A 19,966-nucleotide genomic window follows, 5' to 3' on the forward strand; every position below is an offset into this window, starting at 1 on the left:
TCTAGCTGGATAATTATGGAGTCTCATATTTTGCACACCTAAATCATGCCAACAAATACTGACACTGGAAAGACCCCAGAAATGGGAGGCACTTCAGGTTAAAGCATTTACCCATGCATTTAGCAAAAAATCCCTCATTTCATGGCAACTCACTGATTTAAATCCTCAAGTTACAAAAATGCGGCAAATAAATAAATATTTAAATGTTAAGAGTCCATATTTTTACTTTACCTGGGACTATTCCATAGATCTCTTCTGCTATCCTGGCAGCTTCTTTTCTGTTGCCTTTAACAATATAGAAATGGGTCAGCAAAGCCAAGGAAATCTTAATTAAAAGCTTGAAGCAAAACAAAGCAAAAATGGCAAAATAAATGTTAGTGAAAGAATGGAGTATAGAACTGCCCTCCATTTTGATTTGCTCTTTGAATAGTTTCTCAGGTTGGCGAAGTTGCACTGGGCTATTCTTAGTATCATATGTCATCTATTTTAAACCCTTCAGGACCTGCTGTTCCTCAGTGACCAAAAATACATCCGGGTTTTATTTGGTATGAGGTATTTGATACTAAATAACAATATCAAGGATAAGATATTTTGAACATCTCTGCATATAGGAAAAAAATGAGAAATTCCTTTCCAAATCTACATAAATGAGAATAATTTTTCGGACAGATGCTCTCCATACCACTTGAATGCCTATACATGCACACTGGATTTATTCTTCGAGGCAGCAGTTCCATTTACAAAGACTTCATAGATAAAGTTGCAGAAATTGTTCAGAGGTGCTGCAAAAAGAATACTTTTCTGTCTTTTCCATCTTGAGAACAGGCCTTGCTGGTACTCAGATACAGAACAAAGGCAAACATGTCAAAGAAAAGCATTATCATGAAAGAATTTAAAATAAACCCACATGGACAAAGCCTGGGCTAAGAAGTCAAAGTTATTCTAGGAGGAGAAAAATACATTGAAATTGCACAAAAAGAAACACATGATTACATGTCAATTTTGCCCATTACTCAGGGATAAAGAATGGTGTCTATTGATATCTCTTGCAAACAGCATTCTCTGTTTTGGAAATATTTTTATATTATCCTCCATTGATTCAAAGGTGTAATATTTGAAATTGAACAAGATGCAGCCTTTCTTTAACTGCCCTTTTTACTTTCTGAAGTCGCATGACTTCCAGAGAGAACAAAGTTTTTTTCCTGCATGTATTTATTTGAATCTATGTAGAACACCCCATTTCTTTTTATTTTAAACTTTTATTTATTCCTATTTTTCTATATGTACCACAGGAGGAAGATTTATTTCTTGCTTGATTCCCCTGGTTGCCTGGGTTCTCTTAGCCTTGAATTCTGACATCTGTCAAGGAAAAGAGCAGGATAATTCCTCTCTTAGAGATCCCGAAGAAATGGTGGTGGATATGCACATGGAAATTATACAGCAAATTATTTCTCTGGGCATTTAACATGTAATTTCTTTTGGTTCATAACAATACAGGTGGCTTAGTACCTTCCTGTCATAAGTGGTCAGTCCTCCCAGGTGCACTAAAATGCTATATAAAATACATGCAGAGATAAAACACCTCAAACAATTTTCTCAAGTGGACCAATTTTTCTAAAAGTCTGAATTAAACCAAGTTATTACATTCTTACCTAACTCCTTACAAAAGTATTACATCTACCTTTCCTTACACAGTAATATACATCTGTAGAAACTATAATAATTATGAATCCAAAAGAGGAAAATTTTTCTTTTTAATCATTTTAATGCAGTTTGCCACAGGACAACACAGCTGAAGATACAGATTACAGGATAAGAGAAGTTCAGTTAAGGAATCACAGAAAAACATGTTGGTTTATTGGCAGTTAATTCTGCTCAGCTGAGAAACAGAGGAGAAATTAGCAAGCAAAAGTGGACCAAAACACTGAATGGTCGGCCCAAAAAATCTGAGATAATGAAAACATTCCTCCTGAAGCTAGAAGAATAGTAAAAGCTGTAAAGAACAAAATGTAGGATGCAGAGAAAAAGAACACACAAAAAAGATTAAGACCATCACAAAGTAAAGTCAGCCTAAATGACAGAGAAATCTTTCTCATGTAGGATTTACAACACTGGCTCTCAACAGGAGACAAGCAAGAAGGAAGAGCACTTTTCAGGAGAAAAAACTAGAAAAACAGCTTTTGGTTGCAAAGGAGATTCACTGATTTCTTTCACAATCAGCCTATTAGATGGTATGTAGACTTGTACATGTCCATAAAACTCAGAAAAATACAAGCAACTGAAAATCAGGTGATTTTCACTGAAATTCTCTTATCTCTAATGGAATAATACCAAAGAGCTCTCCAAGCGCTCTAGAAAACCATGAGAAGGTTTGACCCTTGGAAGCAGTCACTGAACATGACTTTCCCAGAAGGACTAACTCTATTTGTGTAGCAGCAAAATCACCCTCCTGGCTTCAGAACAAGGCAAATAAAGATTTTCAGTTAAATTATTCAGTGAGTCATTTGAGAAAAACTTGTGTAATCTCTTAATCTGCTCTTAGTGTACAAGAGCACTAGGAAAATTACTGTAGTGGATGTAAAAGAAACTCCTCATTGGGAAGACGGCTGAGCAGCGTGGTGGAAAGTATGAACACTGCTGAAGGTGGTAGGCAGGCAAACCACAGCAAGATCGGGTGTGATCACTCGGAAATCTCTGGTGTTTTTGAAACTAGAGAGATGAGCAACATAGTGTAGGCGTGAGAACAGGCAGAACACAAGAGCAATGACACTGCAGACACAGGACTGTCATCGTTCCTCCCTTGCTCTTTTGAGCATCATTGCTGTGGGCTGAACGAGGTGAATCATGCAACTCCATTGATAGACTCTATTATATGTCACAGAACAAGTCTGTGAACAAGTCAGCCCCCTGCAGAAAAAAAAACCTCGCTGAGCACTTCTGCAAGAAGCTCAAACTACTCCATCAACCACTCTTCCTTAAATCTAGGATAATTACTAAATTGTTAAATCAAAATACCCAAAAAATATATTAATCCTTAAAAAAAATGTCATGAAATGATAAATAGAAGTAGTTTAGCTAGATCCTCCAAAAAACTGGAAAGGTAATGTTTATATAAGCTTAGTTTACAAACGTACAAGGAATAAGCAGGGGGAAAAAAGCAATCCATCTTAGAAAACACCCGATTTTCAGTAAGGGGCACCTTAACTTTATCCAACTTTTAGGGAAAAGTATCAGGTGTGACCTGAAGAATTTGGCAAGGAAATAAAAATTCAAGGGATCTCATCTCAAAGAACTTCAAAGAGGTATTTGGCTATTCTTATGCAACACACACTTTGAATTACAGCAGTGTATTTCTAATGTGTATAGTTGGGATTAAAATATCAAATATATTCAATCAAAGGAAGGCAACTGGGTAAAAAAAGGAGTCAGAAACACTCAGAAGAGATGAGAACAATGACGTCCATGCAGAGTCTGGCTACTTCATTTCAATCATTTTGATCTAATTAATGACACTGTTTCCCATCAAGCCTTGCCTTATTTGCATCCTTAGGTCAGCACACTTACAACACTCCTGCTTTTAAAAAGAGCTGTGGAGAGTGACTCACTGGTTGGACTCAAGCCATTGTGGGATTCATCTCACCTATCTGCCACCCATCACACTGGGTAGGGGCTGGTTATTGGAACTCCTGCTGCTGCCTGGGCAGGAAGACAGCAAATCCCAGCAGCAGCCAGTGCCCTTGTTCCCAGGGAGTGCACCAGTCCCTCCTGCTTAAACAAGCAGCATGAAGAACCAGCATGTACAAGAGAACAGCCATGCACAGTTAAAGTTCAATGCATCCTGCAGTAGCATTTCTAGAGTTATGACAGTGTTGAAGCACCTCAGGACCTGAAAGCAACCTAATTTACCTGCTAGGTTTACAAGAAAAAATGTGTAATTTTAGTAAAATAATGAATTCAGATGCACAACCACATCCTGCCTTTAGTTTTGTTCCCTCAAAAAAAATCCACCTTTTATCTATGCTCAAGTCATTAGGGAAAACTGTAGAAGTCAACATACTACCAAGTGTCATGATGCACAAACATCATAAGAGTAGTTTAGTGATAGCAATTAAACACTAAAAATATTGAAATTCTTTTAATTAAAAAAAATTAAACCATTTTGAGGTTGATTATTCATTTATCTATTTACATAAAGTCTATATTTTACTGATGCAGAAAGCACTGGAAAGACTTTTACAGTTAATTTTTAAAAGCCTAAGCATACATGAAAAAAAAGGGACTGTGAAGAGAAATAAATACCCAAAAGGGAAAAATATAAACAGATGCAGAAGAACTTGATCACAAAAAAGTAAATTACAGTATTTACCTTCTCACAGATCTATCCACAACCACTAAAATACAGTCTGAATGACTAATCTTATATACACACTTTACTTGATGCTTGTATGGTGTATTTTATGTTTTATCCTACAATTTTCAATTATCAACACCTTAATTCACAGTGTCTGCACAAAATATATTGGAAACAACATTTCTCCTTGTGCCTGGGGATGGAACTTCACTGCAGTTTGGGAGGGGACCTTCTATACAGGTCTTCCTGCTCCTCCTACACACCAGAGGCTCTGCTCTGTGCAAGACATTGCTTAATTAGTGTCACCCTCTCTTTGCTAACATTTCCCTGGTATTGCACAACAATCAAATGTTACCTACAAGCACAGTTGAAACATTTTAAAGTTTTTAACAAGTTATTTTATTAGTTTCTAACCACTCTCATTATCTCAGTAATTTTTTTTTTTTGGATTTTGCTTATTTTATTTAACCATTTTCATGTTACCCACAGATGCTTTGTGAACCTGTAAATCTTTCTGTGGCATCACCCTTTACTCCACTGCACAAGGCCATTGAGCAAATCATTTCCACAGAGTTCTGCATCATACAAGTGCTGTTATTTGAGAAACTAGCTATGGGTTAAGTTTGTATGGCAGCTTGTACAAAGATGCTTATTAAAAAACATTCTCAGAAGAACTCAACCAGTGATGGAAAGCAGCATTATGCTTTGTAGTTCTGTATTTTCTCATTATATGTTCCCACATATTAATGAAATGTATCCATTCTTTGTGGAAAGGTAAATAAAGCTCTAGATAAACTTCACACTGGTCTTGTAAACAAGACTGTAACAAGGTTTTATTACGTTATTCATAAGTACACAATGTTCCAAAAAAGAAAAAAAGTATTTTGAGAAGATACACACAATCCTTTTGATTTGTGTTTGTAGATGTTGCAGAAAACCAAATAGAAATAAAAGAGAACAAACAAAATATTACTAAAAATACACACACATATATGTAACATATCCCTGGAGTGACAATCAGTATTTTCAAAAGGTTGTTAGAAATTTGAATGCTTAAATAATATTAAAACCCCCAAACTTAGAAAAGTAAAATATTAGCTTAATTCTACCCATTTATCCTTAAACCTTGTGGCACCATTTTAGATTACTTCCACTTATAATGCAGAGAAAAACTCAAATTGTAATATTACATGCTGTATGTTACGTACCAAAGGCTAAAAATTCTAGTAAAAGAAAATAGACTTTATATATGGCAATTATTAACATTATCTGTGTGTTTCATGAAAATATGTTCAATGGAATTATAAAATGCTTGTGTAATTACACCTCTACCCAAACAACGTGAATTTGGCAGAAGTAGTGTGTTAAATACTACCCTTCAAGGGTTTGGAAACAGTATTCTCATATTGCACAGTTTTAATATTAATACAGTGTCCAACAGCACACACTAAGCTTACCATCATTAGTGATGCTTGAAAAAGAAATTCACCCAGTGCACTAGACAAGGGGCAATTTTAGAGGTGGTTGACAAATGCAATAAATGCCTCTTCTCACACACATTGGCACAAAGCTGTGCTGCCTCTTGCCCCACAAACACATCACTCAGGACCCCTCACAGATGCTCCTTCTCTCTCTGTCTCTCTATGAAAAGCACAGCCATGGGTTATTTCCACTGAAGGGACGCCTTCCCAAGGTTTCATGTGCAGAACCTGCCAGCCAGTGTCTGTGAAATCCTTCACCCTGAGTGCTGTCCCTCCCCGAGATGGACTGAAATGCCACTTTGGTCACAAGTAAGGGGAAGGAGAAAGAGAAGTGGAGATGGCTGGGTGGGAAGTGGGAGAGAGCAAGTAAGCATGAGTGTGCTTGTTCAGCCCTTCACAGCTTTTGCTCTCTCACAAAGTGTTTGCACTTTGGCACAGTCTGCTGGAAGTTTTCAGGCCTGAGATGTTTCTGAAGGCTGTATTATCTCTAAATAATACTACTTCTTTGCCTATGTACCGAAAAACAAAACCCAAAACCATTATGAGCTTTGTATCACTTTCACACATGTAAAAGAAAAGGACAAATTTAGCACCTCTGAAAATATCAAAAAATCATTATGGAATTTTGATTAGGCAACAGGATAAGCAACTCTGACTACGGAAGAACTTCAAAATAATAAATACACAGACAAAACACTCACTGGGAACACAACTTCTAGGACTAAGTCTCTGAAATTTACATGGTAATGGACTTCATGACTAGTTTTAAGTGCCATTTTCATCTTAGAAAAAAAAAATTTTCCTAAGTTTTTAATTATTTTGAAAGAAGTCTTAAAATAAAAATCACAGTAAATAACAGGGATTAGCAGGAACTGTAGTAAGGTAATAATTTTTGTGTTTTGCTTTCCCAAACACCTTAAGTCCCTTTCTGCAATGTTCAAGTTATCAAGAAAAATCTTATATTTTTTGTTTCCAAGGCTTCTGACACATATAAAAACTCATGTTCTCCTCCCAGCTTTCAGTGCAAAAGAGATGCCTATAAATTTGCATGAATCCAAAACTGAACTAAGAACATCATCCTAAATTGAGGTAGCACATTGAACTAAAGTTCCTTTCCAAGAACTTCAGAAACTTAAGAGTTTTAAGAGTAATGTCTGTCAGCAAGCATTAAAACCTTTAGTGACTGATGCATTCCTCCCTCTCCACTTGAGCAATTTAGGAGTTTGGAAGTTCTTCTTTAACTCTTCTTTTCTTCCCAAAAAAATACTGTTTAGTCCATGCACCCTTAGGTCCTGTAGCATCTATTGCAACATCAATAATGGAATCTGGAGTCATCCACCTCAGAAACGCCAGGAGAAGGAAGTTCAGAACAGCTAAAAAAGCAAAAATACACCCAGTCACTGGGCCACAGTGAGTCATTAGTCTGTCAAGTCGCTCTTTCATTGGTAAAACCACTTCATCTGCAACTCTGTCATACACCTAAATGGAGAGGAGACAGAAAGTAACATCTTAAAAACACATTGCTTCTACCTCAAAAATCAGGCAGCACTTTGCTGTCACTGCGCAGCATAAATGATCTATTCTTAGTTACCAAATAGGACAAATATTACCCCCAAAAAGCTTTGCAGATCCTCAGTTCTGATTTATGAGTCTTATTCTAGATATTTCATTCATTTATTTAAGGAGAAATATGAAACATTCTCTTCTTTTGCACAATTCAAAAGTATTTAATTAACTAGGAAGGCTGCATAATTTGTCTCTCATATAATATTATACAGAAAGGTGTTGGGAATATGAATCCCCCTGGGCCAAACCCACACAGGCCCAGGAGTGCCTAGAAATGAGAGGCTTGAATTAGAACCTTCAGAAAAACTAAAATACATAAATCCACAGACATGAGGTACAAATGCAAGTTTAGTTTTAAATAAATACATTTTTAAGTGTGTTAAACAAATAAGAGCCTGTGTCAGTAAGTAAGAAAAAGACCTAATATCTAGTTTAAAGGTCAGTTACATTGCCTTTTGCAAAGTTAGTTAAATTCTAGTCATAACAAAAATAATGTAGCCTTGCTGAAAATTCCTAGATAGAAGAGACAGAGCTATATGCATAGAATTTGTGTGAGAATTTAGGAAAATTGTCGCACACCAATTTTAGCTTAGGATAGGTCCAACACTGTTGTAGGAAATTTGTACCTGACTGGCCAAAAATGGACTGAAATGCACTGTTCTGAGAATGCTAACACACAGGCTCATGAAATACACCCATGCCTCTGTTGTTGCTACTGCTGTGACTGCTGCTGATAAAACACTCACAGAACACAGGTTAAGAGTGCTGCTGGAGCTGCTTCTGCTTGGGACTTGGAAACTTTATGTTAGAAGGCTTCTGCATACTGCTGCAGACTCTAACAACTTTGCCTTCATGGGACTGATTCAGCCATGCAATAAAGGACTCTGCTTTTACAACTACCCAGCTTCTAGTATTCAGTGAAGATGTGCCAAAATCTCGACAGAAAGGGTTGGGGGTTTTAATTGATTGAATGGGTTCTAATCTCATATTCACATCAGTCCTAGGAAGAGCTTGAACATGCCATTACTAGATTGCAAACACAAAGTTGGATGAACTCACAGGTGAGTTTGGCACTACTCCAAATCTCTGTATTTGAACAATGAAGCAAATCATAATAGCAAATCATTCCTGATTTTTGTTTAAAGAAACACCAGTTCAATTACTGCACAAAGCAAATACACGCTACTAGTGACTCATTATACATGTCAACCAGAGCCAACTACAATGCTACTAGTGACTCATACATGTCAACCACAGCCAACTAGAAACCCACTACAAACCACTCCAAAAAGGCTTGAAGGACATAGTTTTTTCCTTAAGAATGTTACAGACTCGATTCTACAGGTAACTTAACAATTTGCTAACCAAAAACTGTCTTCTATACAATTTAAGATCTATGCATACTTCTTCCAATTCCATGGCTATTTTCCTTCATGAAGTACTGGTGGGTATTTTCAAGAACAGGCTATATAAAGAAAACTCAAATCTGGGCTAACGTCTGTAAAAACTTTGCAATTCAAATGTTGCTTGCAGCTACAAAATCAGAAAATGAATTATACTGATGACACTTGAAAATAATAAACTGGTTGTACATGGCACTTCAAGGAGGCTTGTGAGAGAGATACAGTTGCGTGCAGTACAATCTAAATAAGAGGCACGGGGTTCAGCTGCTCTCTCCTTCCTGAAAACACAGGAGGTGAAGTCAGAAGTGACATCTCCACAGGCGTTTCTAACATCACTGCAGCCAACATTCTTCACTAACAGCAGGGTTTTTATAAAGAAGTGCAGCTCTAGTTCTGAAATATGATTCCAAAACTATGAAAATAAACTTTCACTACAACCAGACCTTATGTAAACTCAGCTGTGTTCAGCCCTCCATCACCGAACCACCTCTCATGATTTTAAACTCCTTGTTAGCACATGGCAAAGCTTTGTCACGAACTGTCCTTATCTTGTCATACACCTTATGCAGCACGTTTTCTAGTTATGCCAGAAAAGTTACTTCATGTGAAGACTTGAATAAATAAATGAGTAGAAATCCAACTAAAGATCTAGGCTTTTCTTCACAATATTTATCAGCAATTATGACATGTTAGAAAATACAAATAGGAAAAAAAAATCACCTATCCAGGAATGTATTTGGGGGGAAAAAAGCATTTTCTAAATCTTTTAAAACCATGTATGTTTGACAGGAGACATGCTGAAAAACTACACTGGAATATTACACAGTGAATGTGCCTAGTAATATTTCAAAGCAAGAATTGTTTCAGAAATGTACTTCCAGAGAGTTTAAAAGAAGTGACTATACATACTTTCTCAGTTCTCTCTGCCACATTCCTCCAGGTATAAAATGTCTTTACTTCATTATGAACAGTTTCTGGAGATGGCAGAGTTCCTGATCTGAGCCTGGCAATCGCTTTTTCCAGCCCATCACACAAAGACTTCACAGAGGGCTCACACAAAATGATGAGATTTTCTGGAAGGACCTCTGGAATCCCACCAACTCTTGTACTCACCACCTTTGAAACAAACAAAAGAGACAGCACATATGCAATATAAATGAAATCGTGTGATGACAATGCTATACATTGTTTAGATACAGCTATTTAAAAGAATAGAAAAATATCACGGTTTGGGAACTTGACCTCTATGTAAAGTAAATGTATAAACCCCAGAGAAGACAGAGCATAGCAGATGACCTTTAACATTGTCCAGAATGATTCTTTGGTGCCATGATAAAACAGAAGACTTGGTCTAATGAATGGTTATGAGACACCTTTCCTGAAGGTGTTTGACACAGTACACAACTCAACCTGTGTAACCAGATTCTGGACATCTCCTTCACAGTATCTCAAAAAAACTGTTACTTCTATTTGCAGAGGATAATTTTACCACATACTGGAAATTTCAGTTTCCTAGGTTACTGAACACTTGAAAAACTTTATCTATATTCATCTGAATTATTATTTTTAAAGGGAAATCAGAAATTACTAAGACTCACATTGTGCAATCATCTCTAAACATTGGGCAATAATGTGCATAAAGAAAGCACAGAACTTCCTCATGTTTAGAAAAGAAAAGAGAAGGCAAGAAAATAACTACAACAAAATAGTAACTGCTGTCAAAGGATACTGAAAAAAAAGCTGAAGCCACTCACATTTTCTATATTTACTGAAAATTAATTACTCCTATCAGTCTGTCTTTTTAATATGGTTTCATTAGATTTTAATGTGAAACTCAATTCTTTATGGCTATTGGCACAACTTCTTTCTGAGTTGTCAATCTGAGTTGTAAATTAGTTAGAAAGGGCTTTCACTGTTTTCTCTCCAACTTATCTTGAATCCCTCCATAGTAATGCAATTTTTCTCCTTTTAAAGTACTGTCAAAGTAAACTGTTGTGAACATCAACCACCCATAAACTCTGTAAAGGAGTAAGTACAAAAGAGAATTTTGGAGAGGCAGTCTGGCTAGTTCAGAGACCTGAGAGCAGATCTGCATGTTACTCCCAATCCTGCACAAAAGCCTTCTCGAAGCTTAAGGAGTTTCAGTTATCCCTTCTGCCTCAGCTTCCAGGTGATCTGTAAATGGGGATACTTTTTGCTTACCTCTGTCACAACAGAGCCTCAGATGAAATCAAATATTATAAGCACTTATTATTTCATTGTGAAATTTGTGTAAAATGGATACATGCTTTCTAGATATTGAGATTTTTTTTTTTACCTGTAAACCACAGCTTGCTGCCTCCACAATAGCCATGCAAAAGGCCTCAGTGAGGGAAGTGTTGAGAAAAATGTGCCCCTGGACCAGGACATTTCTAACATCCTGGTGTTCCAAGCCTCCCAGAAGACGTACCCTGTACACAAGAGGAAAAAAAACAGAGATAAGCACTAGATTTGGACCATAATAATGCTGTATAGTGTTAAACACATTCTGAAAAAGGTACCAATGGTTTACACTTATACACTGAGAGAACAAAGATGGGCACCTGTGTTTAGTTTTCTCTAAATTTTTCCAGTAATGGAGAAATAGAAGATTCTGCTTTTTTATTGTCACACTGAAAGAAACTTTTAAAAACAAAGTTGGTGAGAGAAGTTGCTGTTTTAATTACATTTGCCTCCAGAACTGAGACTTCTAGTTCTGCAAGAAAAAATGGCTTAATTCAGTTAATAATTAAGATTTGTCAAATGCATTATCTGAATTTTCAATGTGAGGTCTGACCAATCTGAGTCTGACAAGGGAAAAAGTTTTTAAGATACAATGATCAGGACCTATCATTTTGAAGATATATTGGAAAACAATAAAGGGTAAAATGAGGATGATACTGACAATTTTAATTGGAGGAATCACTAACTAAAGTACAAAGCAGGGAACAAAAAAACCTTGAAAAGAAAGTGAACAATTGAGAACATGGAATTGTTCTTGATCAAGAAAACCCCAGAGAAATACATAACTGCATATGTATCATGGCAACATTCTGGTAACATGGTAGCACCAGGGGAACACGTTTGTAGTACCCCAAGAACACATTTGAGACAAGCTCTAAGCTTAAGAATTTCATCCTGAAATAATAAATTACCAGCAGTCATCATCACATGCAATGGCACAAACGAGCTGTTAACACCTGATGCCATCTGAGATCCAAGCACCACGGTCACAGAGAGAGGTGTATGATAAATTTACATCAAAGTCAGCTTTCTTGACTTGAGTGAAGGCTCATTCAGGCCCTATTCATAGAAATATGAATTAACTTCCCAGATCACAGTCCAGCTCCCAAAGTCTTCAGTGCCTGCTTTATCTGCCTTGTCTTTAGGCCTGCAGCCTCAAGTTTTGGGATTTATCTGGGGGAGGGAGGCAGACAGGTCCCCCCCCTCCGAAGTACCTTGAGGGGTTATAGACATCCACAGAACAAACCTGTCATGCAGCTGGTATCTCTCCCGGACCTCCTCCAGTACGATTCGTTTTGGTCCTTCTCCTCCAACTAAGAAATGTAACTCTGGATACTTCTGACAGAGCTCAGGAATTATACCACTAAGCAAATCAATACCTAAGAATAGAAAATTTAAGGCAAGCCATTATTGTACATGATTTCAGAACTTCTCACGGTGTAGCCCACATCTACAACTATATTCAAGAGCAGAAAAGTGAAAGTAAAGCCTCTTGGAGACAGTTAAACTGCTTTACACAAAAATATGAAAAAGAACGCAACTTGTGACTTCTTATGGGACAAAAATTGAAAAAAAGTCACTTGAATTGCTGTCACTTGATTAAATAAAAAACAATTAAAACACTTCTAACAGAACATATAGATTAGGCCCTAAATCTTATGTCCAGTATGAGCCAAACCTTCCATTTTACAAACTGTAGTTTTCAGTCTCTTCAGTATTACAATGGAAACACACGTCTGAACCCAACATGTACAAAAAAAAATGTACATTTATTCTTCTTGAGCTCACAAACAAAAGCTTGGAACAGCCACCTCATCAGTCCCATTGAAAATTCCATCCATAGCACAGATACAGCCTAAGTGATACCTGACCAAGACCTTTCCAAAGAAAGAAAACCACCAAAACAAGCTTACATTTGATCCCCCATTACCTTTTCTGTAAACAAGTCTGCTGACAACAACAATAGTTATCGTCCTGTCATCCCTCCTCGAGGGGTCCGGGGTGAAGTCGGTGGGATCCACGGCGTTGGGGATGACTGAGACTATCCGAGGGTCCAAGGCTGCTCTCAGCACCGTGTTCTCCTTGCTCGTGTAGGACACGCAGATGATGTGGTTGGTGTCGCACAGGGACACCGTCAGCAGCTTGTTGGTGAGCACGGAGCTGACATCGGCGAAGCCGAAGAGCGAGTGGTCAGTGAACACGGTGCGCAGCCCCATGCTCTTGGCGTGGAACAGCGCGTCGTGGGCCATGGCCGAGAAGGAGCTGTGGGCGTGCACGATGGTCACCCGCTCCCGCACGAAGATGTACCTGAGCAGGGGCAGGCTGTGGAAGAGCGTCGTGGCCGTGGACTGGTTGTACATCACCTTGAGGGGCAGGTAGTAGACTTTCAGCCCGCTGGTGAGGTAGCGGACGCCCTTGCGGTGCCCGTAGGCGTGCGTGACCACCAGGACCTTGTGGCCGCGCTCGATGAGGCACTGTGACAGCTGGTACACGTGGCTCTCCACGCCGCCCATGTTGGGGTAGAAGAAGTCCGACACCATGCACACGCTGTGGGCCGCGGGGCCTCCGCCCTCCATCCCGGGCCCGTTCCTGCCGGGGGAAGGAACCACAAGGCGCCATCACTCGCCGGCGGCCGCCCGCGACGCCCCCCGGCCCCCTCAGTGTCGGCGGCGCCGCCGGGCCCACCGTGCGTCCCGCGCAGGCCGCGGGCAGGGAGGGGCGGCGCCGCGGCCCCCTGAAGAGTCCAGTCACCGCAGCGGCCGCCCCGGGGAGCAGGGCGGTGAGGGCGGGGGACCGTGCACGTACCTGCCGGCGGCCGGCGCTCCCTGCGCGCTACCCGGCGCCATAGCCCCATTTCCCGGTCACGCGGCGGCCCCGCCCCTGCCTCGGCCCCGGGACCCCGCCCCGCCCCCGGCCCCGCCCCGCCTCCCCATCCCGGGATCCCGCCCCGCCCCGCCTCCCCATCCCGGGATCCCGCCCCGCCTCCCCATCCCGGGATCCCGCCCCGCCCCGCCTCCCCATCCCGGGATCCCGCCCCGCCCCGCCTCCCCATCCCGGGATCCCGCCCTGCTCCCGGCTTCTATCCCGGGATCCCGCCCCGCTCCCGGCCCCGCCCCAGCTCCGCATCCAGGTATCCCGGCCCCGCCTCCCCATCGCGGGATCCCGCCCCGCCTCTCCATCCCGGGATCCCGCCCCCCCTCCCCATCCCGGGATCCCGCCCTGCTCCCGGCTTCTATCCCGGGATCCCGCCCCGCCTCCCCATCCCGGGATCCCGCCCCGCTTCCCCATCCCGGGATCCCGCCCCGCCCCGGCTCCCCATCCCGGGATCCCGCCCCGCTCCCGGCTTCTATCCCGGGATCCCGCCCCGTCTCCTCATCCCGGGACTCTGCCCCGCCCCAGCTCCCCATCCCGGGATCCCGCCCCGCTCCCGGGCCCGCGCCCTCCCTCATCCCCGGACCCTGGCTCTCTCCCGCCCCGTTCCCCGTCCCCGCATCCCGGTGTCCTGCCCCGCTCCCGGCCCCGAGGGCACCGCGCTAATGCAGCAGCGATGTCCTTGCTGTAGTGGGAAGTTCGTCCCGGACGGTTGTTGTCAAAAAAGTGTAGCACGGAGCTACTGAAAAAAGTGACCTAAAATGCCGTATAGGGGTGGGATTGCCTCAATTTTTTTTTTCTTTTTTTTGGTGGGGGGGTGCTTTGCTCTGCCCCCAGTGGAGAAGATCTTCTGGTGTGTTTGCCTCAGTTACAGCTGGAGCTTGGATCTCCCGAAATGTTCTAGACTCTTCTGCTAGAAGTGCTGAAAGCTTGCAGTCTCTAAATGAAAATAATTTTTTTTAAAAACATGGTTTTTATAGACGGTCCAGGAGTTTTCACACTGGGAAAGGAGCTGAGTTGGCATCACTTGGCTATGTATTCCTGATCTTCTAATGGAGCCTTACCATCAGCCTTTTTTGCAGCTCCAACACTGTCCTGACTGCTGCTGGCTGCCTAGAAGGGTGTTCATGCCTTTCCTATATGTTCCCAAAATTATGTTTGGCAGCTCCTTCTTCTTGCCAAGATTTCAGATATGAATTTTGTGATATTTGAGTCTGTCATGACTTCTACACAGCTGTGCTTATTGTGAGTGAAGCTGGCAGTACAAGCTGACCGAGGCTTCAGTGCTGCTGGATTCCTGTTAGACTGAAGCTTGGACAGATGTGATTTGGGAGGCACTGATCCCAGGAAGGACTAAGGAGGAAATAAGGCACATCATTCTGGGGACTAAAAAGACATGAAAAACTACTGTGTTTAGTAAGGAAAGCATTGCTCATTGATTGAATTTTTCTCTTGTGTTCACAAAGGTGGGACCAGCACTGGCAAATCTGATTTCATTATCAAGTAGCTTCTCTGGCATGTCAAGAACCTGAATTTCAGGATGAGAAGCTGAGTGTGGGGCCAGAAGAGGAGGAGCTTCTCACCAGCAACAGCAGGGTGTGAAAAAAGAGTTAGAGAATAGGAATTTCTAGGGGTCTTACTTCTCCGAATAAACTGTAGCTTGAGTGTAAAGCTGTGGCCTTTATCTGCATCTAGGAAAAAGCCACCAAAGTAGTGCCAGGAGAAGAAGGAATGCACTTGAGGGTTCTCCACTGCAGCACCCCATGTGAGCTCTGGTAAATGGTGGTGGTGACCTCCCTTGCTGTCACACTGCCCTGAAGAACCAAACTGTCAAGTCACTCCCATTTTAGCTGTCATGAAAACAATGCTTATGGTTTTAACTATTTGTAGTTTTTTGTGGTTTCTTTTTTGTTGTTGTTGTTGTTGTTGGGTTTTTTGTTTTTGTTTTTGTTTTTTTAGATGAGTTCTTCATGTGTGGTCTCTGGAGAAGTTGTAATTCTTGTTATACAAACTTAAAAATCTGAAGAGGAATCGTAACTGGTATATAACATAACAACCCCTTCCTTTATTTTCCCAGCAGTTGGTCTTAGGCTCTGGATGTCTTTCTGAAGGAGATCAGGGATGGTGGCCAACCTTCATGCCTTTGGCCTGGCATGTTGGCTTTGGTGGTCTGATATCTGTGTTCTTCATTAAATGTGTTGAGTTGAGCTTAATGTCATTTCTGTCACTGGTCTAGTAAATCCCTCTGTATTAGCAGCCTTCTCCTGTGGTCATGTTCAAGGGAACTCAAAAAATTTGTCTACCAAGAAGCCTAGGAAAAACCTTAATGGAAAGAAAAGGAATCTTTGCCCCTGCCAAGCTGAAAAAGGTGCTGGTAAATTGTGTCTCCACAGCTGGTTCACAAGGATGGGATAACGTTCACTTTTCACTGGCTGTGGTGTTGTGTTGTGTATTCATAAAATTGTCACAGCTCCTGGTCATATCCAGAGTCTATCCTGCCCTGATCTGAGGTGAAGCTGATATTGAAGGGTCCAACAGCTGAAGAAAGAATCAAATTTTCTTACTTTCTAAATCCTGCACTCAGTATATCATTCCCTCACTTAGAGCACGTACAAGGTCAGAGTGAGGCTGTAGGATAAATAGAGTAGAGAGTAAAGATGTAAAACCTGTGACAGCAGAGTAATTGCCACTTCCAAGCCCGGTCCTTGAAAGCTCTCTAAAACATCTCATAAATTGAGTTAATGGAGAGAGAAGATGGAGAACACTCAAAGAGACTCCTGTGTCTTTGTTCAGGTAGCAGATGCCATCGTGCCTCAAGGTGATCTCTTCAGTGTTCTTGAAAATATAGGAAAACTTTTTGCCAAATACTCTGAGCTTTCAACTCCCACTCAGCCTCCTCTCAGGCTGAATTTGCTGCTCTGTCCCCCAGCCTGCTGAATGACATTGCTCTTATTCCACGTCTGTATGGAGCAAAGACTATCACTATTTGGTGAAGTGGCTTTGCTGTGTTATAAGCTGGTCTATTAAATTAATTTGTTTATTTACATTCAATAAGCCTAAAGCATGCACATTTATTAGTAAAACCAATAATAATTGACGAAAACAAGCTATCAGTTATTCACAGAGTACTTCACAAAAGGGCTGTGAAGCTGTACTGCTCCAGAGCCTGATGCCATGACAAGGGAGCCAGAGTGCTCCTGGAAAAGGAATCCTGTGGAATAGTGGTGTGAGACTGCACAACTGGCTTGAAGTGAAGGACATTTTCCTTTCAAGATTCAGGAAAGCAGAAACAGTTGGAAGCCACAAACTAAGTATATCAGTGAAAAACAGGCTGCTGAATAGAGAATTGTGGCCTATAGGTGTATCATAAACTGAGCCTGATTAGTGAAACCAGGCAGGACAGCCAGAGACAGCCCAACACGTTGTTTGAAAAATGACAGTGGTCCTGCTGGAATTAAATAGGCTCCAAAACAAAGAGGAAAGCAAGATTTGGAATTGTTCCTCTGAAGAAAGAGGACTAATTGTCCTTCTTTTAGTTTACTTTTTCAGGGTAAGGCTGGAGAGCCTTAGTCACTTCTAAGATTCCTGCATGGAGGGAATGAGTGTCCAAGTGTCTACCTCAGCAGTTATTTTTTGCTACTAGGAAATAGCAACAGGATCCAATAGGTTTCTATAATACCTTAGAAAGGTTGGTTTTGCCTGGTTTCTACTGCATACAGCCAATCTCATTACCTGGCTGGAATACCTCCCATAAAACAGCCGGGAAAAATCATGGTTTTCTCATTCAAGCACCTGGGTTTTCCTATTCATGGAGTCCCACACCAGCTGGCTGAAATGACATATTAATGTACTTCTAAAATAGAGGTTTCAAGTTGAAGGCTTAACAAACCACAGTGCTGTCTGTGAAGGAAATTACCATTAAACGCAAACTGGAGAAAAGGCTTCTTTTCTTGAAGCCAAATTTCTATCTTAGATGCCAGAAAATAAGTTGGTTTTCCATTTTACAGACACTTCTCCCTTCCAAGCAGTTTGGAATTCATCTGTTGGACATGAATTTTGCTAACAGAAAGGAGAAGTTGATTGGCAAGGCTGAAGGCTGTGTGTGTTAGCTCTCACATGTGTGTAATCTGTGTCTCTCATGCATGCCCTGAGGTTTCGATCACTTGGTCATCCTCTGCATACTACAGTGCTCTTCCACCCCAGAGCCCAGAGCATTCCCTTCCCTGTCAAATCAGACCAGTGAAGGTGAAGAAGAGCATGAGGGCTTGGGAGAAGGCAAAGGATATATACCAGGAGTAGCTTCCATCCTCTGGGCTTACAAACAGGTTACATCTCTCAGCAGGACACAGGACAGGATAGCTGCACTGGCTGTTACTGAGAAGAATCCTCTTTTACACCTCCTGAGAGTGAGTCATTCAGCACTGCCACGCAGGATCCATTCCAGCACCTGCACACTTGCTCTCTGGTCCCTGCTGGTCCCTAGCAGAAACAGTCATGGCAAACAAAGCATGGATGGTGCCTGTTTTCTACCTCCTAGCCAAGGCAGTGATCTAGCATAAGGACTCATCAAATAGTGCAGAAAAAGATTCCTGAGCACGCAGTGCAAAGCAATGTCTGTGCTTATCCTGACATTTTGAGTCTGTCAGAAGCACTGGGTGCTTTTGTACTGGCAGACCTGGGGAATATGTGTCCTGCAGCCAGCTACCACTACTATCAACTCTAACAAGCATCAGACTAATTTGACAGAAATACAGTTCTGCCTGTGTCAGATTTGGATCAAATGATTACAGTAACACAGAGGTCTAGTGTCAATTATGAAGCCACAGCATGTTGACCACAGTAGACTTGTTTCTATTTCTTTCTTTCTTTTTTTTTTTTTTTTTCTTTTTTTTTTTTTTCCTTTAGCTTTATTAAATTTCACTGTCTATTTAGCTGCAGATCTGTTTCTGCTTTTGCAGCCTTCAGGCCACATCAGAGTACTACTTTAACACTGATGTTATCAGCTGTGTTAGAAGAGGCCTATCCTAGAGGTCTTGTGTTTGTATCTTTAAAATTGTACTTGACAAACTCTCAAAAGCTCCTGGCAGTTTATGTCATGGTGTTCTACTTTGTGTGATTCTATGAGCTGGCAAAAACTCTCGGGTGGGTTTCAGCTTTAAAATGCTAACAAAATGGGTTCAACTTAAAAAGCTGAGTATGCATGAGGACTTACTGGTGGAAGAGAAAAAAAGGTGCAGTGACAACAGTAGATGGAGCTATTGTAAATTTAAAATGTGTTCTTGTGGTGCTGCAAAATATCTCTGTGCAAAGATGAAGAACCTTTACCTGGTATGTTTTATTTCCTACTACTAGTGCTGCTACCACACAAATGCTCCAGAACAATTTTAGCACTGTTCTCTGTAGACATTGTACCAAATAGAGTAATACCTGCCTGCATTCTACAGCTTGAATTTAAAGAAATCTGAGTTTCTTGTAAAAAACAAGCGTGAACTACCTATAGTTCTATATATTGATTGATACTATAATTAACTATATATTGATAGTTTGAATCCAGATTTAAACAGTTGAGCAAGAATAATTAATTTTAATTATACTTCCAAATCCATTAAATGAGACAAATTAATTCTTCAAATTAATATTCTTCCTGTAGTCTTGAATATCTAGAGACAAAAACAAGGTAAGGTCTATGGAGGAAGAAGTAATTTTTATTTGATAGGATTGAGAAGGCTGAGAGAGGCAGCAAACCATTCTTGAGGTGTGAAACGGAAGCCACAGATTTCAAGCTTTGTGCAGGCTTGAAAGTGCTGCTCTGAGGTTAATTTAATTGATGTGGAGCAGGGTAAGGTGAAAGGTAACTGTACTCCAGGGGACAGGTAGAGAAGTGTAGGCATTCTTGACTCTGAAAACTTTCAGGAATGAGCTGTGGGTAGATTTAAATGGGATGCACAGGGAAATGGAGGAACAGAGAAACCAGATGACTTTCAAGGGATTTTCATGATATGCTCTCATAACTCAGCTACAGGAAAATATTG

General features: G+C 41.0%; 2 protein-coding genes across 2 annotated transcripts; both read right to left on the bottom strand.

Annotated features, from left to right (window-relative positions):
- Positions 1–5,159: 5,159 nt before the first annotated feature.
- On the bottom strand, positions 5,160–13,944 carry PIGA (phosphatidylinositol glycan anchor biosynthesis class A). Its single transcript, XM_063392882.1, has 6 exons — positions 13,869–13,944; positions 12,994–13,652; positions 12,310–12,442; positions 11,119–11,251; positions 9,711–9,917; positions 5,160–7,311 (listed from the first exon to the last, which is right to left on the bottom strand). Exons 1-6 carry the CDS (start codon positions 13,907–13,909, stop codon positions 7,048–7,050), a joined length of 1,437 nt encoding a protein of 478 aa, XP_063248952.1. The 5' UTR covers positions 13,910–13,944; the 3' UTR covers positions 5,160–7,047.
- LOC134548548 (uncharacterized) lies at positions 13,925–14,512 on the bottom strand. The gene has a single exon (XM_063393452.1). It carries the CDS (start codon positions 14,510–14,512, stop codon positions 13,925–13,927), a length of 588 nt encoding a protein of 195 aa, XP_063249522.1.
- Between the last annotated feature and the right edge of the window lie 5,454 nt (positions 14,513–19,966).

The sequence above is a fragment of the Prinia subflava genome, chromosome 3 (assembly GCF_021018805.1).
Source record: "Prinia subflava isolate CZ2003 ecotype Zambia chromosome 3, Cam_Psub_1.2, whole genome shotgun sequence".
Classification (NCBI taxonomy): domain Eukaryota; kingdom Metazoa; phylum Chordata; class Aves; order Passeriformes; family Cisticolidae; genus Prinia; species Prinia subflava.

What these genes read in the sequence shown, in the direction of transcription:
- PIGA (XM_063392882.1), bottom strand. Translation starts at nt 13,909, where the DNA reads ATGGCGCCGGGTAGCGCGCAGGGAGCGCCGGCCGCCGGCAG. An exon ending in GGAGCGCCGGCCGCCGGCAG is followed by an intron (nt 13,653 to 13,868) that starts GTACGTGCACGG and finishes TTCCCCCGGCAG; the next exon opens with GAACGGGCCCGGGATGGAGG. An exon ending in CAGCAAGCTGTGGTTTACAG is followed by an intron (nt 9,918 to 11,118) that starts GTAAAAAAAAAA and finishes TTTGTTTCAAAG; the next exon opens with GTGGTGAGTACAAGAGTTGG.
- LOC134548548 (XM_063393452.1), bottom strand. Translation starts at nt 14,512, where the DNA reads ATGAGGGAGGGCGCGGGCCCGGGAGCGGGGCGGGATCCCGGGATGGGG.